Genomic DNA, 19141 nt, shown 5'->3' with positions numbered 1-19141 from the left:
TCCCGATGAGCCTCTATGTGAATAAAGTGGATGATAAAGGTTCAGATTGCTTTATGATTTTTTTCTCTAATTCTCCTAGCAGGAAGACTAATTTCCGTAAGATTTTGGCATTCATTGTCTCACGAAACATGAACCATCCTTAAGCAATGAACACTGTTTGTTTTTCGATAAAAGTTACTTATGTTGAAAAAAAAACTGAGCAATTTTACAATACCGGACACTTCCCCAATTTCTTTCATATTAGCATACTCAATAATTTAGGCCTCGTAATCACGAATCTGCAGTTAAAATTTGGCGCTCACGTGTAGCATTTGCAAAATAAGTGGGTTCGTGATCGCAACCGACACCCTCGATTTCTGAAGAAAACCAATGTTTATCGCAAGATTTTGAGTTTCAAATACTTAAAGAACAAAATATATTCCTGATATTACTACGAACCCGAAATTTTAACTATGTTAGCCTAACCTAACCGTGAATGGTTTGTGGGGCTACCAGTGCATCGTTCAAGGGGTGTAAGGCTAATTGCGACCACGGATATAGCACTTGAGCAACAAACTTTGCGATAAACATTGGTTTTCTTGAGAAATCGAGGGCATCGGTTGCCATCACGGACCCACTTATTTTGTAAGTTCTACACGTGAGTGCCAAATTTTAACTGCAGATTCGTGATTACGAGGCCTAAATTATTGTTTGCAAAAATATGAAAGAAATTGGGGAAGGGTACAGCTGGCAGCCGACGAGAAGAGCGCTGGCAGAAGAGGTGTGACGTACTGCCAGGCGACTTAACTGTTTCGCGTGGGGGAGGTGCTCTTCCACCAGAACTCTTGTCGTCAGCTTGACAATGACCCGCCAAGAAGAAAACAAGACTTCCTTCTCCCCGACCACCCCCAAATTCTGCAAATGAACCTGACCCTCCCTTTCCCTCTGTGCCGCGTCTCCCTTCATTCAGCGATCTTCTCGTCGGCTGCCGGCTGTACTTGTTTACTATCCTTCGGACACATTTATTTATTTTTACAGAAGAAACAACTTACCGTAATGAGTTCCTGTAGCATTGTCGAACATCGGGAAGGTGTTTTGTGTGATGTAGGAATGTTTCATAGCTGAAATTCATGTTGTTTGTTGAAAATTAATTCTCCGAAGGAGAATAGCTAGCCCCACGAACCATTGGCACGTGGATAGGTTAGTACTGTTAGGTTAGGAAACGTAGTTAAAATTTGGTGTCGGTTAGTATCAGGATCTAGAAATTTGGAAATAATTGCGAACCATTGGCGCGTGGTTACGTTAGTTCGTCTCAGGCAAGCAAAAAGGCCTATCAGAAAGAAGTACTGGTAATGTGAAAAATTGCAATTAATTTCATCAAAACAACGTTGATACACCTTCAGGAATGTTCCACGAAGCAGATACGTAAGTACGATGTCAAAAATTGACGAAACGAAAAAATGGTACTAATTTACTATCCTTCGGACAAATTTATTTATTTTTACAGAAGAAACTACTTACCGTAATTAGTTCCTGTAGCATTGTCGAACATCAGGAAGGTGTTTTGTGTGATTTGGGAATGTTTCAGAGCTGAAATTCATGTTGTTCGTTGAAAATTAATTCTCCGACGTAGATAGCGTTTGGCGCGTACATCTGCGTATACCATGAAGTTCGTACACCTTCATACACCATCACCTTCATACACCGTCGTGACTATCATGACGTGTCGTGATTGTGTTTTGTTGGTATCCAGTGTTTCGAACTCCCTGCGTTTGCGACGAGAGTTAGAACTGTGGATCGAGGGTTTGGAGAATGACGTGTGGTGGGTGTGTTGTAAAGTTTGTGCCGGGTGTGGACAAACCATTGGCGCTAGCCGCACGAACCATTGGCGCGTGGATAGGTTAGTAGGGCCACGCAAAGGTTTCAATAGTTAAAAAGATAGCCCCACGAACCATTGGCGCTAGCCCCACAAACCATTGGCGCGTGGATAGGTTAGTAGGCCACGCAAAGGTTTCAATAGTGAAAAAGATAGCCCCACGAACCATTGGCGCTAGCCCCACGAACCATTGGCGCTAGCCCCACAAAGCATTGGCGTGTGGATAGGTTAGTAGGCCACGGAAAGGTTTCAATAGTGAAAAAGATAGCCCCACGGACCATTGGCGCTAGCCCCACGAACCATTGGCGCTAGCCCCACAAACCATTGGCGCGTGGATAGGTTAGTAGGCCACGCAAAGGTTTCAATAGTGAAAAAGATAGCCCCACGGACCATTGGCGCTAGCCCCACAAACCATTGGCGCGTGGATAGGTTAGTAGGCCACGCAAAGGTTTCAATAGTGAAAAAGATAGCCCCACGAACCATTGGCGCTAGCCCCACGAACCATTGGCGCTAGCCCCACAAACCATTGGCGCGTGGATAGGTTAGTAGGCCACGCAAAGGTTTCAATAGTGAAAAAGATAGCCCCACGAACCATTGGCGCTAGCCCCACAAACCATTGGCGCGTGGATAGGTTAGTAGGCCACGCAAAGGTTTCAATAGTGAAAAAGATAGCCCCACGAACCATTGGCGCTAGCCCCACGAACCATTGGCGCTAGCCCCACAAACCATTGGCGCGTGGATAGGTTAGTAGGCCACGCAAAGGTTTCAATAGTGAAAAAGATAGCCCCACGAACCATTGGCGCTAGCCCCACAAACCATTGGCGCGTGGATAGGTTAGTAGGCCACGCAAAGGTTTCAATAGTGAAAAAGATAGCCCCACGAACCATTGGCGCGTGGATAGGTTAGTAGGCCACGCAAAGGTTTCAATAGTGAAAAAGATAGCCCCACGAACGATTGGCGCTAGCCCCACAAACCATTGGCGCTAGCCCCACGAACCATTGGTGCGTGGATAGGTTAGTTGATTAGGTTGGGATACATAGTTAAAATTTGGTGTCAGAACGCGAAAAATAAAGTTAAAAAGAAATAGATTTGATTAAGTTTGTCGACGGGCTTTTCTTGGGTTCCGAAGGTTGAAACACTGCATAACAATTGAAAATCGAGAAAAAACAAGGCCGATGCGTCATTCCTACGCGTTATTATTTACGAAGGTGTGCGCGCCATGTTGTGTGTGAGGCAAACGGAAAGGTAGGAGGAAGAAGTAGTCGTAAGGTGAAAAATTGCTCTTACTTTCATCAAACCAACGTCAATACACGTTCAGGAGTGTTCCGCGAAGCAGATACGTAAGTTTGAATGTCAAAATTTTGGCAAAAGAGAAGCCGGACGCGCAATTATGTAGGAAGGTGTACTCGCGATATTGTGTCTCAGGCAAGGGAAAACACCTACCAGAAAGACGTTCTGGTAATGTGAAAAATTGCAATTAATTTCATCAAAACAACGTTAATACACCTTCAGGAATGTTCCGCGAAGCAGATACGTAAGTATCAATGTCAAAAATTGACGAAACCAAAAAAATAGAGGTGTCCGAAGGATAGTAAATTTTTACCGAAAAAATTGGTGTCGTCCGAAGGATAGTAAATTTTTACCAAAATCTTAAGTCATCGTTGAAACTCTGCAGTATGTGTTAACAGAAGTAAATCGAAATCGAACCATGTTAAAATTGCTTTCGTAGCATCATGAAATCGCAATAACACAAAAGGAATTTGGGCCAAGTGGACTTAAAAAAGCAAATCATCACAAACACATACGGACAGCAGAAATATACAATAGAGAATTACACTGGCGATGGGTCTAGAAGTCAAGAGCCTCACTAGTCTGCAAAATACAGTTCAGTGTGTACTACGTGGAAGTGAGACTGACATTTGGGTGTTCCTACTGATAAATGGAAACTGCCATGTCCGTCAACCGGTCAAATGTGTTTTGCCATTTCACAGTTCCTTTCTTTAACTGAAGAATTAAACAATATGTAAAATAATAGCAACAATAAAGTTCAGTTACCTTTCCAGAGGCAGTTCCCCCCGCAACTCCTATTAAAAATGGAGTTTTTCCTTCTACTCCGTTAATCCTGAGCACATGACCACTTCCTTGTGCTTCGGAAACTCGTCTACAGTAAACATTTCCATTACTATTTGTGCAGCAATCGCCAGCTTTTGTAGCGGACATAACTGTGTAATACTGATATAATTTGTAATAATTCTACACGAAACTCGCAGATTTCGATTAATAAAAATTCGCTAAGTTCAAAAGCACTTGACAAATGACGGATTATAGATGAGGAGCTCACAGATTATATTCCGCCTTTGGCTTTTTGCGTCGCATTCAACAACAAAGGCAAATTGTCCATCACTATTTTCATAAAAGAAATCCGTTTCCAACAAATTTCGTACACTTGTAGCAGAGTGTGATTGTAGTCAGAAAACATTGAGAATTAACCGAGTTTAACACGACCATTTGAATTTTCTGCCTGTTCGAGTTCCCGAAAAGAGGCCAGCCACTACCTTTTTTCCTGGATCTGTGATCAACTGATTACTCAGCCAAGCTCCATTGTATTGCCGATATCATTTGCGTAATCCTCATGGCTGGAAAAGGAGTCTGTGGTCTTAGCGGGTTATTTTCAAATATTTGATTAATTTGTAATATCTTTGAAAGCTGATATACTTGGAGGTATTTGTATATTTTATTTGGTATAATTTTTCTTCTGATGTAATTGCTGAATATATCTCTAGTATATAATTATAATTATTTATATATATATATATTTTCCTTAGTTGAATTCTTCAGATGTGTCGACAAATTGTATGATCCATACTATCCTGCTTCTTTTATTTCTCTTTAAAAAATATCATGTAGATATATGGACTCGAGATTCAAATATAATGTGATCGGATGTTCCTTCAGTTGCCTTGCATCACACGGGTGTAAGGGATGGTCCTTTTTGAAGTCACCCAAATATCAACCTCCCTTGCACGTAGTACACCCTGGACTGCATTTTGCAGAATTGCAAGGCTCTGGCGTCTGGACTCACGGCAAGCATAATCGGTAAAACTTCGGCATGGTCCCAACACCTCTCACTCGTTTATTTATTCATTTTTAACATTCGTACTTACCTATTCTGCATTGCGAAAGATTCTTCAAGGTGGTATTTTGCTTTTTTCACGAAAATAATTTCAATTTGTGACATGACGAGTAATTGTTCTTCATTTTTTGCGCTTCCGTAAGAAACAATATGGCGAGACAGCTTGACTAGCGTTGTAGATCATCAGTGGGTATGCAGTGTTTCCAACATTGTCAACCGAAAAATCCCCACAAACCATTCACGGATAGCCCCACAAACCGAAAAATCCCCATGAACCATGCACGCATAGCCCCCACAAACCATTCACGGATAGCCCCAATTCATGAAAAGACCCACAAACCATGCACGCGTAGCCCCACAAACCATTCACGGATAGCCCCAGTTCATGAAAAGACCCACAAACCATGCACGGTTAGGTAGGGCAAACAGTTAAATTGTCATCATCTTGCAAAAACAACTGTGTGGTTAGAAACACTGACAGGGAGTTACGTCATCAAACGTTCGCAACATTTGGTTCACATAGTGCAAGCAAATGAAAACAACAGCAATTGTGCGTCGGAGAGATGTTTCTGTTGAAAAATACATGGTTTTCTGGTGAAATAGATTCTACGATGAAAGAAAATACCTCCATGAACTTCTAAATGCTACAGAAACTCATTTGCGTAAGTAGTTTCCTGTGTAAAAGTGAAGAAATCCGTTGGGACCATACCGAAGTTTTACCGCATAATCCTCCGTGGGGCCTGTGTTGTGTGTTTTTGTAATTGTCCTTCCACCTTTCATCCTCATCTTCGCGATTAGTCAAAAGTGACAGAAAAACGAAGTAAATGAAATCTGATCAGTCAGTCAGTTGCACCACACTGGCAGCATGGGGATGCCACAATCTTCCTAGTTAAGTCTTTCGGGGTGACGGTGTAATTTAGCGGACATCTGAGAAGGGTTATTAATTATTTTTTTTTTGAGAGTTTAATATCTTTATACCAAAGTTCTTTAGTTATATATTGTTGAATTGAGAAGTATTTTTTTTTATAAATATTTCCTCTAATTGACCATTATTTCTGTCAACTTTCCAATAATTCTGTTTTAGCATATGATTCTCATGCTTTTGCAGAAAAGCTAATCCGAGGTGATCAGCAAATTGATTTTTCAGCTGCGTACTTAGCTAATGCATCTGCTCCATGGTTTCCTTCTATGTATGTATGCCCAGGGGTCGAGACAGAAGAAATACCGTAATCTAAGTTTGTTAGTTTGTGAAACAAAATGTTTATGTTAATATCAGTCTATATGGTAAGCATCTGTTATCGACACAGGGATTGTAAAATAGATGCTGAGTCAGTGGCAATCACTACCGTCTTGAAGTTTTTCTCTTGTATATACAAGAATGCTTGATGAATAGCAATGCCTTGGAGTTGACTCACAATCTCAGCTTTCTTATTGTTTTAGTATTTTTTAGTAGCGTGCGGTGACTATTTAGATAGCTGAAGCACTGAATATATAATTTTTAAATAAACAATAGTACATCAAGGGGCAGGCTTGCCTTGATAAACACACCACATGCCACGGCTTTGCAGCAGTTTAGTCTTTCACGGGCTCCGAAAAAAATGCCTCTCGACACTTTCAGGGAGTCTAAGTATCCTGGGAATTATGCAAAAATCGCATTGCTTACCGAAGAAGTGCTTTGGTAGCTTAACTTGAATGCACACCACTGGTATTTTTACATTGTAAGAGATTAAGTAAGGCCATAGTTTCATGAGGTAACTTAATTACTATGGGTATCTTTTTTTCTACATCACCATCTTTAGGGCAAGGACAAGTTGGAATGTTTTGAAATTATATAAATTCAGCTTGACACAAGGGATGAGAAAGGTAGAATTTAGCAAATGACAAGAAGTATTCAGCCGGCAGTCTTTTCCAAGTTGCAAAAATATAATTATCTTCATAGTGTGTACGTGTAGTATAGTGTAGTGTCTTGTCTTTGTAGAGTAAGATTAGCACATTTGAAAGACTTAACCTGTTAAGTGTTTTTTTTTATCTTAATAAACTGCCTTGGTCAGCAACTTAGTGTTTTTAATATGGAAACAAGGCTTAATCACATTACAATTTGAAAGAATATGTTTGAACCATTTTACGTTTTTAATTTAATTGAAACAATTTTAATAGTTGTATGAATGCAAATATCATAGTGCAATGAATAATATTCTTCATGTTATAAAGGGTAAATACCCCTAATGTTTTTATTAATATTTCAGTCAAAACAAAATATTTTTTAAAGAATTCATTGTCAGTTCTATAATCTGGATGTATCATTGTAATAGTAGTATTACTATTGCCACCCTGTCCATGTTATTTCATCAGGAAACAGTTTACATTTTTTTTTTCAGCGAAAATCACACTACTTAGCTGAAAGAGGATTTTTTATTACTTGCTTCAGCTTATTATCTGTAAATATGGTTGATTTGTAATGGTTTTTCCTACAGTTGCTATCACACTGTTCATAATGGCAACTCAAGGTTTGGAAATATTGAAGCCACTGAGACAGAAGTTGGTTGAAGTGAAATATCCAGATATATCAACATGCAGTGAACCAGCATTACACCATTTGCTATTCAGACCAGGCCCAGAGAGAACTGCTTTGCTTATGTGGGTCCTTTTTTCAATCAATAGTCAGTATGAAGAATGCTTACGAGGGATAAAGGATTCAAAACGTGACAGTAGTATGTATGAGTCTTGTGCTGTTATTTTTTAAGTACCAATAGCTGTGTCTCATTTATACCATTGTTGTCACAACCATGCCCTTATATTATTCAATACTATCAGCATTTTTATCCCCCTTGTGAATTATGAAGATCGTATTATTTGAAACTGATTTCAAGAATATTTCCTTATCAAAAACACGAGGAGTAGTGTTTCATTTTTAAAGACAATATGGTAAACAGCATAAATATTAAGCACTATTTTCTAGCTACATGATAAATTCATGGACATCTGACTCGAATTTTATTCATCTTTAATATTTGATGCACAAGATGGCATATTGGAGAAGATATGAGATTTTACAAGGTTATTGTAATAATGATAATTATATAAATATTATAATAATATCATTTTTGTAATTATACCAGTTTGTTAGAAGTAATTTTTGTAACATATGTGGCATTCACTGCTCATGATCTCCTCCAGAAAGGTTTCGAGGTTTGAATCCTGGTGTGGGTGTTCTTTTATGAATGTACCTCAGTTTAACTAATTGTTGTGATTAGTCTAAAAGGGAGAAAAGCAAACTAAACTGAAAAATAGAAAATCCAAACAAAATATGTTTTCTTAAAGAGGGTGTAAATAGAAATGAAATTACAATGGGAAGTCTTTGTCAGGATAGTCTCAAATAGAACATGACATTCAAAAGCATTTGATTGTAGAATTTATTTCATTTCTTTCTTTCAAGAACTTGAGGCATTAGTACAGTCAATTCCAGGTGACTTTCCCAAGAGTGATAAAACAATTATGGTAAGTTCTTTCTGCCAGTGGAAAGATTTCAGTCACTATCTTACTTATTCTTATCATGATATTGTACCACTGTTGGGGATAAATGTAACACACTTTACTTTCATATTTTGGGAAATGAGAGATGTGGTAGTAAATAAGTAAGTACAAAGAAATAAACTTAGTACTCGCTTTTTTGCAAAGCTGTTTTTTGTTCTATTAAGTTCGGTGGCCACTGATACCCAAGCAGCAGTGCCACCAAAAATAATAGAACAAAAAGAAAGTTTGAGGAAAAGTGAGGAGTACTGTTTCTGTGTATTTTCTTGTTACTTTCTTGGTAATTTCTTTAATATCACATCACTCAAATTATATCTGCAACAATAACACATTACCTCTTAGAATAAATGTTACTTTACTTGCATTACCTTAATAAATTCAGAATATCACACTTTATTCACTGTAAGAAAGCTTCATTTTTGTAAAGCAGTTTTACTTTTTTGAGGTTTTATTACCCAGTTGAGGAACATAGTGATTCGAATCCCACTTTAAACTGTAGGTCCAGTTCTGATTATCCTATTTGTGCATAAAGTGGACTTAAAAAAAAACTCTTCCAAGAAACCAAGAATGATGTGAATGTACAGTCATGGACACTTCTGGGTTGTAGCAACCCCATTGACTTTCAATGGGATCACTACAACCCAGAAGTGTCCGTGACTGTACATAACATACACTTGGATTCCATTATAATTTGGCGCACACAAAAAATCCAGGCTGCACCAGGACTCCAACCTGCCCTTCTCTATATGAGAGAGAATTGTACATTGTACGATATGCAGATGATGAGCAGACTTTTATACGACTTAAACGTTGAATTTCAAGTCCTTAGCATTGCTGGGTTTTCATGATGTTATGCAAGTTACATTGCAAGCATTATAGACATAGTTGATGGTTCCTAAACTATTATTTCACTTGAAATAATCCATTACGAATTCAGGTAGCGTTTGAAATACAACATGTTGCTTGAAATCAATCTTCCTACCAAATGAAAACATTGACATTGATACAGCATTCTTGAACTCAGCGAGTCCCTATTAATTTATAATGATATGCACCATAGGAAAGAAATAATGCTTGTTGTTTCTGAATGTAGAAGAGACGCTCACCGGAGAGGTGAGGAAGGCAACCATCATAAGAGCCAGGTATTTCAGATGACAAGGAGAAAAGAATATAACATGTCAGTTCCTTGATGTTATTTGCTTGCCTTTTCTAAGAACACGTGCAACAGCATGGTCAGTCATCATGCTTGCACAAACATATCTTTGTCAACAATAACCTCATCCAAATAACAGACTGCACCAATATAAACCTTTGGCATATTTGCCGACCTCCATGACAGAGTGGTTAGCACAGGATTCTACAACACCTGGGATTCGTATCCCAACCTGGGCATGGGCATTTTCCTTCATCAATTTAATCATCTTGTCACTCATCTTCACAATTGAATTGATTTGTTGATTTAAGTCCACTTTATGCACAGATAGGCTAAGTTTAAAATGGGATCCAAAACAATGTGCCTCCACTGGGCATCAATCCTTGGACCCCGTGATTGCAAGGCAAGCAGAAAACTGAAGTGAAATAAACCAAAGCAATTGACAAATTCTATTTCTGTAGGGTTACCACATGACAAACATTTAAAAAGAGGACATTTTTAGATTTTACAAAAGTGTTACATAATATTTCTGAATTCTACTGTCATGAAACTCAAATCGAAGAAAGTCGCAGTGCAGTTTCATGTTTCTGCGTTGCAGATAATTTTTTGATTAACTTTGAAGGCTCACTGCCTTCATACACTAAGAGCCCGGTATCTGGAGCGGAGTTGGTAGGAAATTAATAATAATAGTAATAAAAAATAAATAAATAACAAAAACTATCCAATCTGCATTGCAGAAACACAAAACGTGATGTATGTAATACTTACCACATTTACTGCATCCATCATGTAAACAATATATATATATATATACACACACTGTTCTGGGAATCTATGGAGTAATCAAATGGAAATAAGTAGTGGCTCAAGAGGACCAATGAACATGGGAGAGGGGATGCAAGTGCACGGAGCGGAAGATGGAGCTGCAGTCATTCACAGCAGCAGGCTTTGCTTTGCCCACTTGCTTTTTCCCCTACTCTGCCATTATGCAAGGCTTTGCTCCACATATTCCTGAGACAGAGCGTATTTATAAAGATTATTGAAGGAAGGAAGAAAATAATATAAATGTGTGGAAGTACCTGGGATAATAAATGGAATCCCTGCTAGCATTACAGATAAGAACTTGCAATTGATTTCCTATAAACTAAAAGATTTTTTAATTTTAGAACCACATGTGTATTTTTAATGACCTTATTTTTGCTATGATTAATATATATGTATCTTTCTCATAAGGGACAGTCATCTGCAAAGGAACAAGCTAAACTTTGGATGTACTTGCTCGATTGTATTATGCTACCAAAGGTGACTGAAGAAAAGTACAAGGATGTATGCTCTCTCTTAAGAGAGATACCTTTCAATCCCCATTTGCAGGTAGGTTATTTTATTTAGCATCAACTGCAGGTGAGTTTAAGTTATTTATTTAGTGTCAATTAAAAAGAAGGCCATTTAGTTGGTTTAAAAAAATATTTGCTATGAAGATGTTCAAGGCAACTCGAGCAGAGTTTAGTGAGAACACAAGTTAACAAAAGTCAAATGAAAACCTTAATTTGATTTTTGGATGTAGAATTGCACAAATTTGCAGGCACATTGCGCTATAACGCCAGGGTCCTGGGTTCGAATCCTGGCATGGGTGTTTGTGAGTTTTGATTCGTCAATTTCATCATATCATCACTCATTCCCATCTTCACAATTAGCCAAAAGTGGCTCAAAATCGAAGTAAAATGAAGCAAATCAAAATTGCACAAATTTGTTATTTTCAACATACGAAAATAATTTTTACTAGCACATGTGGTCACTTAATCACTTATGGGACATCTATTGCTAAAAAAAAAAAACCTTCCGACACATGTGTCATTTCCTGCCTTTGTATACTTGCTGGAGTAGTAGCAATATTTATTTACCAAAATAATTCCGAAGGTTTTAAGCTTCTGGAGGGCAAAAAACGACTGCTTGCCATTGGTGCAGAGCTCTACATGGTGTAGCAATTCTTAAAAATAATAACAAAATGCAAGATTTTGCACTAAATTGCCGGGAGTATAGACTAATCTGCCTAATCCACAATATAAGTATGAACTGTCCTAAAATTTTTGTCACTTTTAAGGTTTTCATTTGACTTACTGTCTTAATTATTGCATCCACATTAACACCAGTATGTTTATAATCTTGTTTGCAGGCAGTTGTGACCAAAAGAGTTAATGTCCTTCCAGGCAATGCCAAGCTTGAGTTAGAAGGGAAGAGAAAGATCTGTTACAATGCCAACGCTTTGTTAGAATTAATGCACACTTGTGAGGAGCAGTTGCAGAACTTAGACACAGAATTGGCTGAGATTGAAGAAAAGGTATTTACTTGAAGATTTTTTTTTTATTTGTCTATTGATTTCAGAGTAAGGTAAAGGTAAATCACATTTATGCACATTTAGGTGATGTGGGGGTTGGGCTCCACACATTCTCGATCCATTGATTTGAGGCTGGGTGAAGCCCAGAGTCGCTTTATGTGTGGATAAGGCCAGATTTCAGAGTCCACAAACATAATTAGGTCCTGAAATGAAACACTGCAGGTGATCATGCTTGTTTTAAGTCCATTTTATGTTACCTAGCACTCCCAAGCTATTTACTTGCAGGGTAGTTTCAGGAGGAAGGAGGGGCTACACATTTTTTTCCTCAGTTTAGATCCATTTTGTAATTTAAAATTATATCAGTTTTGGGAATGGGAACCTGGGGGGTAAAGGTAGCCAGAGCATGATGTTGATCACATCATCTCCAAAATGACAGAAATCGAGAATGTGTGGGTGCCTTACTTCCACATCCCCTACATGTGCCTTCATGGCACAGTGCTATATGCACAGGGAGCTTTACCATTTTTTTTCCTTTTCAGTTTTGGCAACCAGATAATAAAAAAATCATAATTATGTGCACCAACTACTGTGTAAATTTGCCATACTTCTGTACATAATTCAGTTTATACGTAGATTAGGCCTAAAACAAAATTTTATTTTTACACAAGTAACACAGATTTGATGTTTGTAGTAAGAAGTCAATTTGAATCATGTAAATATTAAAAAGTTATTAAATATAATATATCAGAGGAGTACTCACTATAAGTTTAGTTTTTCAATTTATATAACATGTTTCCTAATTCATATTTTTGGATGCGTGCGACTTACTCACTATCATATAGAAGCACAAAATCAAAATTTGTTATTTACTTATGTACAGTGAGTATATACTTGTCAAAGACAACGTTTCTGTGGCAACTGCCCCATGAAAAACGTGAATAAAAAGAAATCTGATTCAAGGTTAACCCGGGGTGTAAGGGGTGACCTTCCACGTAGGCGCCCAAAAGTCAACCTCACTTCCACGTAGTGCACCCTGGACTAAAGACTAACGAGGCTCTGGCGACTGGCACTATGGCCAGTATAATTTTGTGTGTGTTGTCCTGTTTGTTGTTCTTGTGTGTGCTGAGTGCCCGTTTACGGCCTCAGCTTTTAACAGCAGTCAGAACATTTTAACATTTTTAGTTATGCAACGCTAGAGTTGTTATTTGTAATGATAAGGGGCTGGCCCCCGTATAATGTGACGGGAGCAAAATAGCCTAAGTGCTGACGCTCCCAAAATTTTAAATTCAAAATCAAATCAAATCAAGGTTAACCCAGACATTGAACGGGAGGCAAGCATCATACGCAACTTCTCATTTGAAATGACGTAATGGAAGGGGAAGGAGGAAAATTGACTCACTCACAACCTCATGCATTTGAGTACATACCAGTTCCAGTCATCATGTGAATTGTGATCGGATAGTAACACGGGTATTAACAGTTTTTATATGAGTTTTAAGGGATTTCAAAAAGTGAGAATGGTCCTGTTTTAGTCATTTGTTATCCTAGCATTCAACCTGTCCACATAAAAACCTATATCCTTTCTAAATGACGAAGCTTTGTGGATTGCCGTAAAGCAGACTTTTTGACCTGAAGAAGGGGGCAGTTGCCACCGAAATGTTGTCGTTGACGAGTATATACTCACTGTACGTAAGTAAATAACAAATTTTCATTTTATGCTTATATCTGTTTCCTATTATGTAATGTTCAATGTGCAATGTTTATTACAGAATGAAATTTCATGCAGCATTAATCCTGAAGAGCTGCCAGTCTTATCCAATAAAGTTTCTCAATTGCTGGAAAACTTTAAGATCCTTTATGATTGCAATTTGCCATCAAAAGTAGAAAGCACAAATACAGATGACTTCAGTTATGAATTTGGAAAGACCTGTGAGAAATTGAACAAAAACCTGGATTATGTGCTTCAGGTAGTTAAACCTCTTGCAGAATGTAAGCTTGTAACATTACCATTGATTTGTTGATTAATCTATAAATGGATACCTCATTGTCACATGTTAAATGCAGTTAAAGTATGAGGGGCAGTCAAATGAAAACTGAACACCCGCTACAAACTGACAATGAAGTTTGTTTTATTCAAAAGTAATTGCCACAAGTGTTAAGACATATATCCCACTGGGAGACGAGACGATCAATTCCAGTCTTGTAGAAAGAGGTAGGTCGCTGACGGATCCACAACCTCACCCACTGTTGCACTTCTTCGTCCGAATGAAACCAACGTCCACGAATGTCTTTTCTTAGGTCACAAAAAATGTGGAAGTCACAAGGGGATATATCGGAGCTGTACGGAGGATGTTCAAGCTTTTCCCAGCCAAATGTCTGAAGCTTATCCTTCACCAGATTGGCAGTATGGGGACGGGCGTTATCTTGCAAAAGGATGATTCCTTCTGACAGCATTCCAGGGCATTTTGACTTTATGGCGCATTGCAGTTTCTGCAACGTGTCTGCATAGTGCTGCACATTGATTGTGGGTGGCTCCATGCTCTAGGAAGTCGACAAGCAGAGGGCCCTTGCAGTCGAAGAAGAAGCTCAGCATGACCTTACCGGAACTCGTATGGACAGCCTTGGATTTCTTTGGCGGGGGAGAATCGATGTCTTTCCATTGTTGGCTTTGCCGTTTTCTCTCAGGCTCAAAATGGTGGCACCACGTTTCGTCCCCTGTGACGATACGTGACAGAAACTCATACTCTTCCTCGTGGTACCGCTGCAAATGACTCAGACATGCAATCATTATGTTAATCTTTTGTCCCTCCATCAGTTGATGCGGAACCCACTACGTGCAAATTTTTCAGAACTGCGGGTGATCTTTGATAATGGCATGCACAGAGCCATGACTAATTCCAACAACACTAATTTCTTCCTCTGTGATTCGTCAGTCTTCCCGGATCAGACCATCGATCCTCGCAATCACATCAGGTGTAATGGCTCGATGGGCCTGTCCCAGCCGGGCGTGGATCATCTTGCAGTGATGTGCATCCTTTTGCGGAATCTCTTCTGCCACTCATGCACATTTGTCAGGGACATGCAGTGTTCGCCATACACTGCAGACATGCGACGATGAATTTCGCATGTTCCAGCACCCTCAACCACAAGAAACGAACCACACCTCTCTGCTCTTCTTTGCTTGCCTCCATTTCCAATGCTGGACAAACACACTTTTCACTACGCTCACCTCCTGAGCAATGACGAAGCAAGTGTGTGGACCTGTGCGTTTTCACTATGCATTTCTCCTACCCTACAGATGGCAATATCGATACGTAACAACAGTGTTACCAACTTTTGCAAGGAATGTGTTTTATGGTGGGTGTTCGGTTTTCATTTGACTGCCCCTCATATTTTGTAGGTTTACTCTCAGAACCAGGATTAAATAAAGTAGTGACATGCTATCATCTCTACCCTAGATGTTGCAACCTGTGTTAATGCAGTTAAGGCCGTGATAGTTTCCAATTAATAGAACAACAAAAAACAGCAAACTAGAAGTGCGATACTTAATCTACTCACATGGATTGTTGTTATCAATTTAAGCAATATTTATTGTTATAAATGAAAGATGTATAGAGAAACAGTTGCCTTTGTGGATGAACGTTGTGACTAGCCATTTCACAATCTTGCTTCCACAGGTTCTATGTTAAAGGCCACAATGGATGTTTTGTTGGGTTTAACTGCTTGTTATCATCCATCCACATTATCATAAGCATCCTAAAAAGGTTGGAAAGCTACATAACAACTAAAAAAGAGAAAACTAAATGTCAATATGTCTGTTTCATGTAACATTGCATATTCTTTAAAACTTATTCTGCTGTATGGATCATATTCCTTACATTTTTAACTCTTTTTGTTGTAACATGGTACAGGGTATGATATAATTTAGTATGTCATTTGGGAACATACTGCAGCTTAAGTTTTGCTTCTTGTTTGTACATATTGTTTGCTTTATAAAATTATTCCTCTTGTAGTTTACGGTTGTTACAAGCATTTAAACACATTTTTGATGTTATATTATATTTTGGGAGAGCACACACTCCCTTCATCAGACATTTATTTGTAATTTGATCAGTGCTAATATTTCAGTAGAACTCACTTTTAAGACCTTATCAAATGTTAATGATGAATCCCAAACGTCATCACGTACTTAAAAATCATCATCTTTTCTGCAAACTTTTGTGATCTCTTTCATTGGATTAAATTTCAAAGGTGGTGGCTTACCTGGCCCACTTGTGACAAAAGAAACTCCACAGTGAGTCTAGATTGCCATTAGTTAAGTTCCAAGTTCTTCCACAATGAATTAACCTTTTGGTGCCCGATCGAGATGCTCTTAGGTAACCCTCGGGTGCCCGATCATCTCGATCGAGGCACTTTGTCAAGGTTATAGTTTTTACGTTATAACTTCGCTATTTTTGGGTAGAATTCAGATTTTCTCTTTTCATATTGTTGTTAACACATGTATTTAACAGAAATGATTGTTGCACTTTTTTATCATGACAATGGCTGGAAAAAGGCAACTTCTTTTTTGCATGTTTTTTCAAGGGAAAAATTTTGCCGACAAAGGAAAGTCGACTTTGTTGTTCTAAAGCAATGCGTTTCCCTTACCCCTGGAAACTGCATTCGAAGGAAGTTTGTTTATCAGTACCCCTAAGTTAAAAGGAATGTTTTCCGTGCAGGTGCAAGCGGGGGAGGGGGAAGAGGGGTTGTTGAAACTGCATCATATGAATGGAAGTTCAAGGCATGCTGAAGAAATGCCCTTGTTCTTGAGCACAAGTGTTTCACAATTGGCTACAAAGGTTACCTAGCATTGTCTAAAAATAGAATTTGGAAGTAGCTGCAAGAATTGGCATCCTTTTTTCACTCCGTTCTAGCTTTTCCTCATGGAAGGTTGTGTGTTCGTGAGACTCGTTTTGTGCCCAAGTGCCAAAGATTTTTTGAGTGAAGTGTGACTCTTTCCAAGACTTTATCATCTTTGCTTCGTTGGTGTAAAGTGTGATAGTGTCATCTGTGCCTGCTGTGTCCCCAAAAGGCTTATAGTCTACCATGGCTGCCCCGAATGATCTCCATTCCGGTGAAATCCGAGATGAGCTGCAGGAGATGGATACAGACTCTGATTGGGATGAAGAAGAGCTTGACATTCCCTCTGATATATCATCAGAATGTGATTCTGATGATATGTCACAAAGACGTTCCCCTTCCGTTCCTCCTGCTCCTGCACCATCCAACTGGCAACCCCCTCCCTGAACTGGTTTGACTGCTCCCGACTGAAGGCTCGACACATTGACAATGCATCCTCTCCCTTGGAATTTTTTGCACTGACTTTCTCCGAAGAAATCTTCCAGCATCTGGTGACTGAGACCAACAGGTATTACCACCAACATATCGCAAAGCACCCAACGAGAAAGCCCAAACGTGACGTGACCATTGACGAAATGGACTTTCGTTGGTTTGACAATACTGATGGGACATAACCGCAGAACACGTAGGCGAGACTACTGGAATCTGTGATTCATTCCGCATACAACGGTATATCATTCATCTCTCTAGGGCAATTAGCCTCTGAGCTGAGCTATAGTCATTTCAATGCAACGCTGCATTTTGAAGCTTGAATCAGTGGCGTGCTGACCATTCCTTTTGGGAGTACAACTCGCCATACATTGGTCATATGATAATAATGCACATGTTTTAGTGTTCCTTACATGCCAGCAATAATTTCCATGTGCATGTTGACACTGTCATGTACTTTTTTCTTGGGGGGAGGGAGAGAAATCCCATTTTTTCCCAAAATTTTGGAATTTTGGGGGTTCTCCCTTCCCCCGCCATATATATGCCGAATTTGAATACATTTTATATAGTCTGAATCTCTGGTTCATTCCACGTACAACGGTATATCATTCATCTCTCTAGGGTAATTAGCCCCCGATCTACACTCATTTCATTCAAACCTGTGAAAATGGCCTTGGGCTCCAAAAGGTTAAACATCCCACCATTATTCTTTTCAAATCCTTTGTTTTTAATCATGTACTTTTCTATGATGATGTGAGCTCAGAAACCCATTCTTGGGTCTAAATTTGTAATAATTTGTAATGGCATGAACATGATTTAGACACATACATAATCAAAGAGAAAGTGTGGGGAGCTTTGTTTATTGCAGAAGAACACTGAAAGAATTTAAATAAATCTCAGTATTTTCTGAATATGTTACGAATCAACTAGAAATACGTTTATAGTTGAAGAAAATAAAAATAGTTATGAACTGTTTATTGTTTCATAATGATATTTATTTAAATATTTAAAAAAATTATCTTGTTTTGTAGCTCTTAAAAGATGTGAAGGAAGCCAATGATTTGTTGGGCAGCATGCAAGTTAAGCAAGAGAGATTTCCGTCACTTGGAGAGGCGATAGGGGTGTGTTCTGATCATGTAATGGATATCTTGAAACTAACAAAAAATGACTCCAGTGTTTAATGAATGTATAATTGATGCCATCTCTTAGTATGTAATCCAATAAATTTTGCACTTTTCTAATTGCTTTATCCTTATGATGACCAAATTATAAAACCAACCTAAATGTCAACCTCACTTCCAAGTAGTACACCCAGAACTGCATTTTGCAGACTTACAAGGCTCTGGCGTCTGGACTCACAGCCAGTATAATTATCTATGAGACTTCGGTTGTGTGATTATTCGTTCATCCATTTCATTTTATCACCATTCATTCCCATCTTGGCAATTAGCCAAAACTGGCAGAAACACGATGTAAAATAAATCAATTATTCATGGTTATATTCACGTGCGCAACTGAGGTATTAGATATGGTATTTGAGAAGCATTCTTTCAATAAATCTTCCATTCGGTAAGATTCAAATTTTATATTAAGTTTTTGTAAACATATGAACAGACCCCAGGTTCAATTCCTGTGAGAGCTCCAAACTTTCAGTATTCACCCAGCATCGTGAGTACACTTGGGGAGAAACTTGGAAGTAGCAGACCATAGTCTTGAAAACCTGATGGTGATGGGACACAATACACTGACCATGCATCTTCTAATTAGAAGTTGCTTGACACACTTTGGCCTTCAATAAGCTGTTTC

The 19141-nt window shown here is 38.6% G+C and overlaps 2 protein-coding genes across 4 annotated transcripts in view; one reads left to right on the top strand and one right to left on the bottom strand.

Moving 5' to 3' along the window:
- The window catches only part of Uck (Uridine-cytidine kinase), a 69004-nt gene extending 64818 nt beyond the window's left edge, over positions 1-4186 (bottom strand). For all 3 annotated transcript variants that reach the window (XM_083144349.1, XM_083144350.1, XM_083144351.1), the window contains exon 1: positions 3911-4186. In XM_083144349.1, the coding sequence (XP_083000475.1) occupies positions 3911-4075 (165 nt within the window). In that variant the 5' untranslated portion in view covers positions 4076-4186. The remainder of the gene's footprint in view (positions 1-3910) is intronic.
- A 277-nt stretch (positions 4187-4463) lies between these two features.
- On the top strand, positions 4464-18560 carry LOC146005254 (uncharacterized). Its single transcript, XM_083144352.1, has 7 exons — positions 4464-4576; positions 7463-7699; positions 8425-8486; positions 10906-11043; positions 11846-12010; positions 13777-13974; positions 18367-18560. Exons 2-7 carry the CDS (start codon positions 7483-7485, stop codon positions 18514-18516), a joined length of 930 nt encoding a protein of 309 aa, XP_083000478.1. The 5' UTR covers positions 4464-4576; positions 7463-7482; the 3' UTR covers positions 18517-18560.
- The last annotated feature ends 581 nt before the right edge of the window (positions 18561-19141 follow it).

The sequence above is a fragment of the Lepisma saccharinum genome, chromosome 23 (genome assembly GCF_977018435.1).
Source record: "Lepisma saccharinum chromosome 23, izLepSacc3.1, whole genome shotgun sequence".
In the NCBI taxonomy this organism is placed as follows: domain Eukaryota; kingdom Metazoa; phylum Arthropoda; class Insecta; order Zygentoma; family Lepismatidae; genus Lepisma; species Lepisma saccharinum.
Note: the sequence above shows the minus strand (reverse complement) of the source record. Positions and strands in the feature narration are given on the sequence as shown.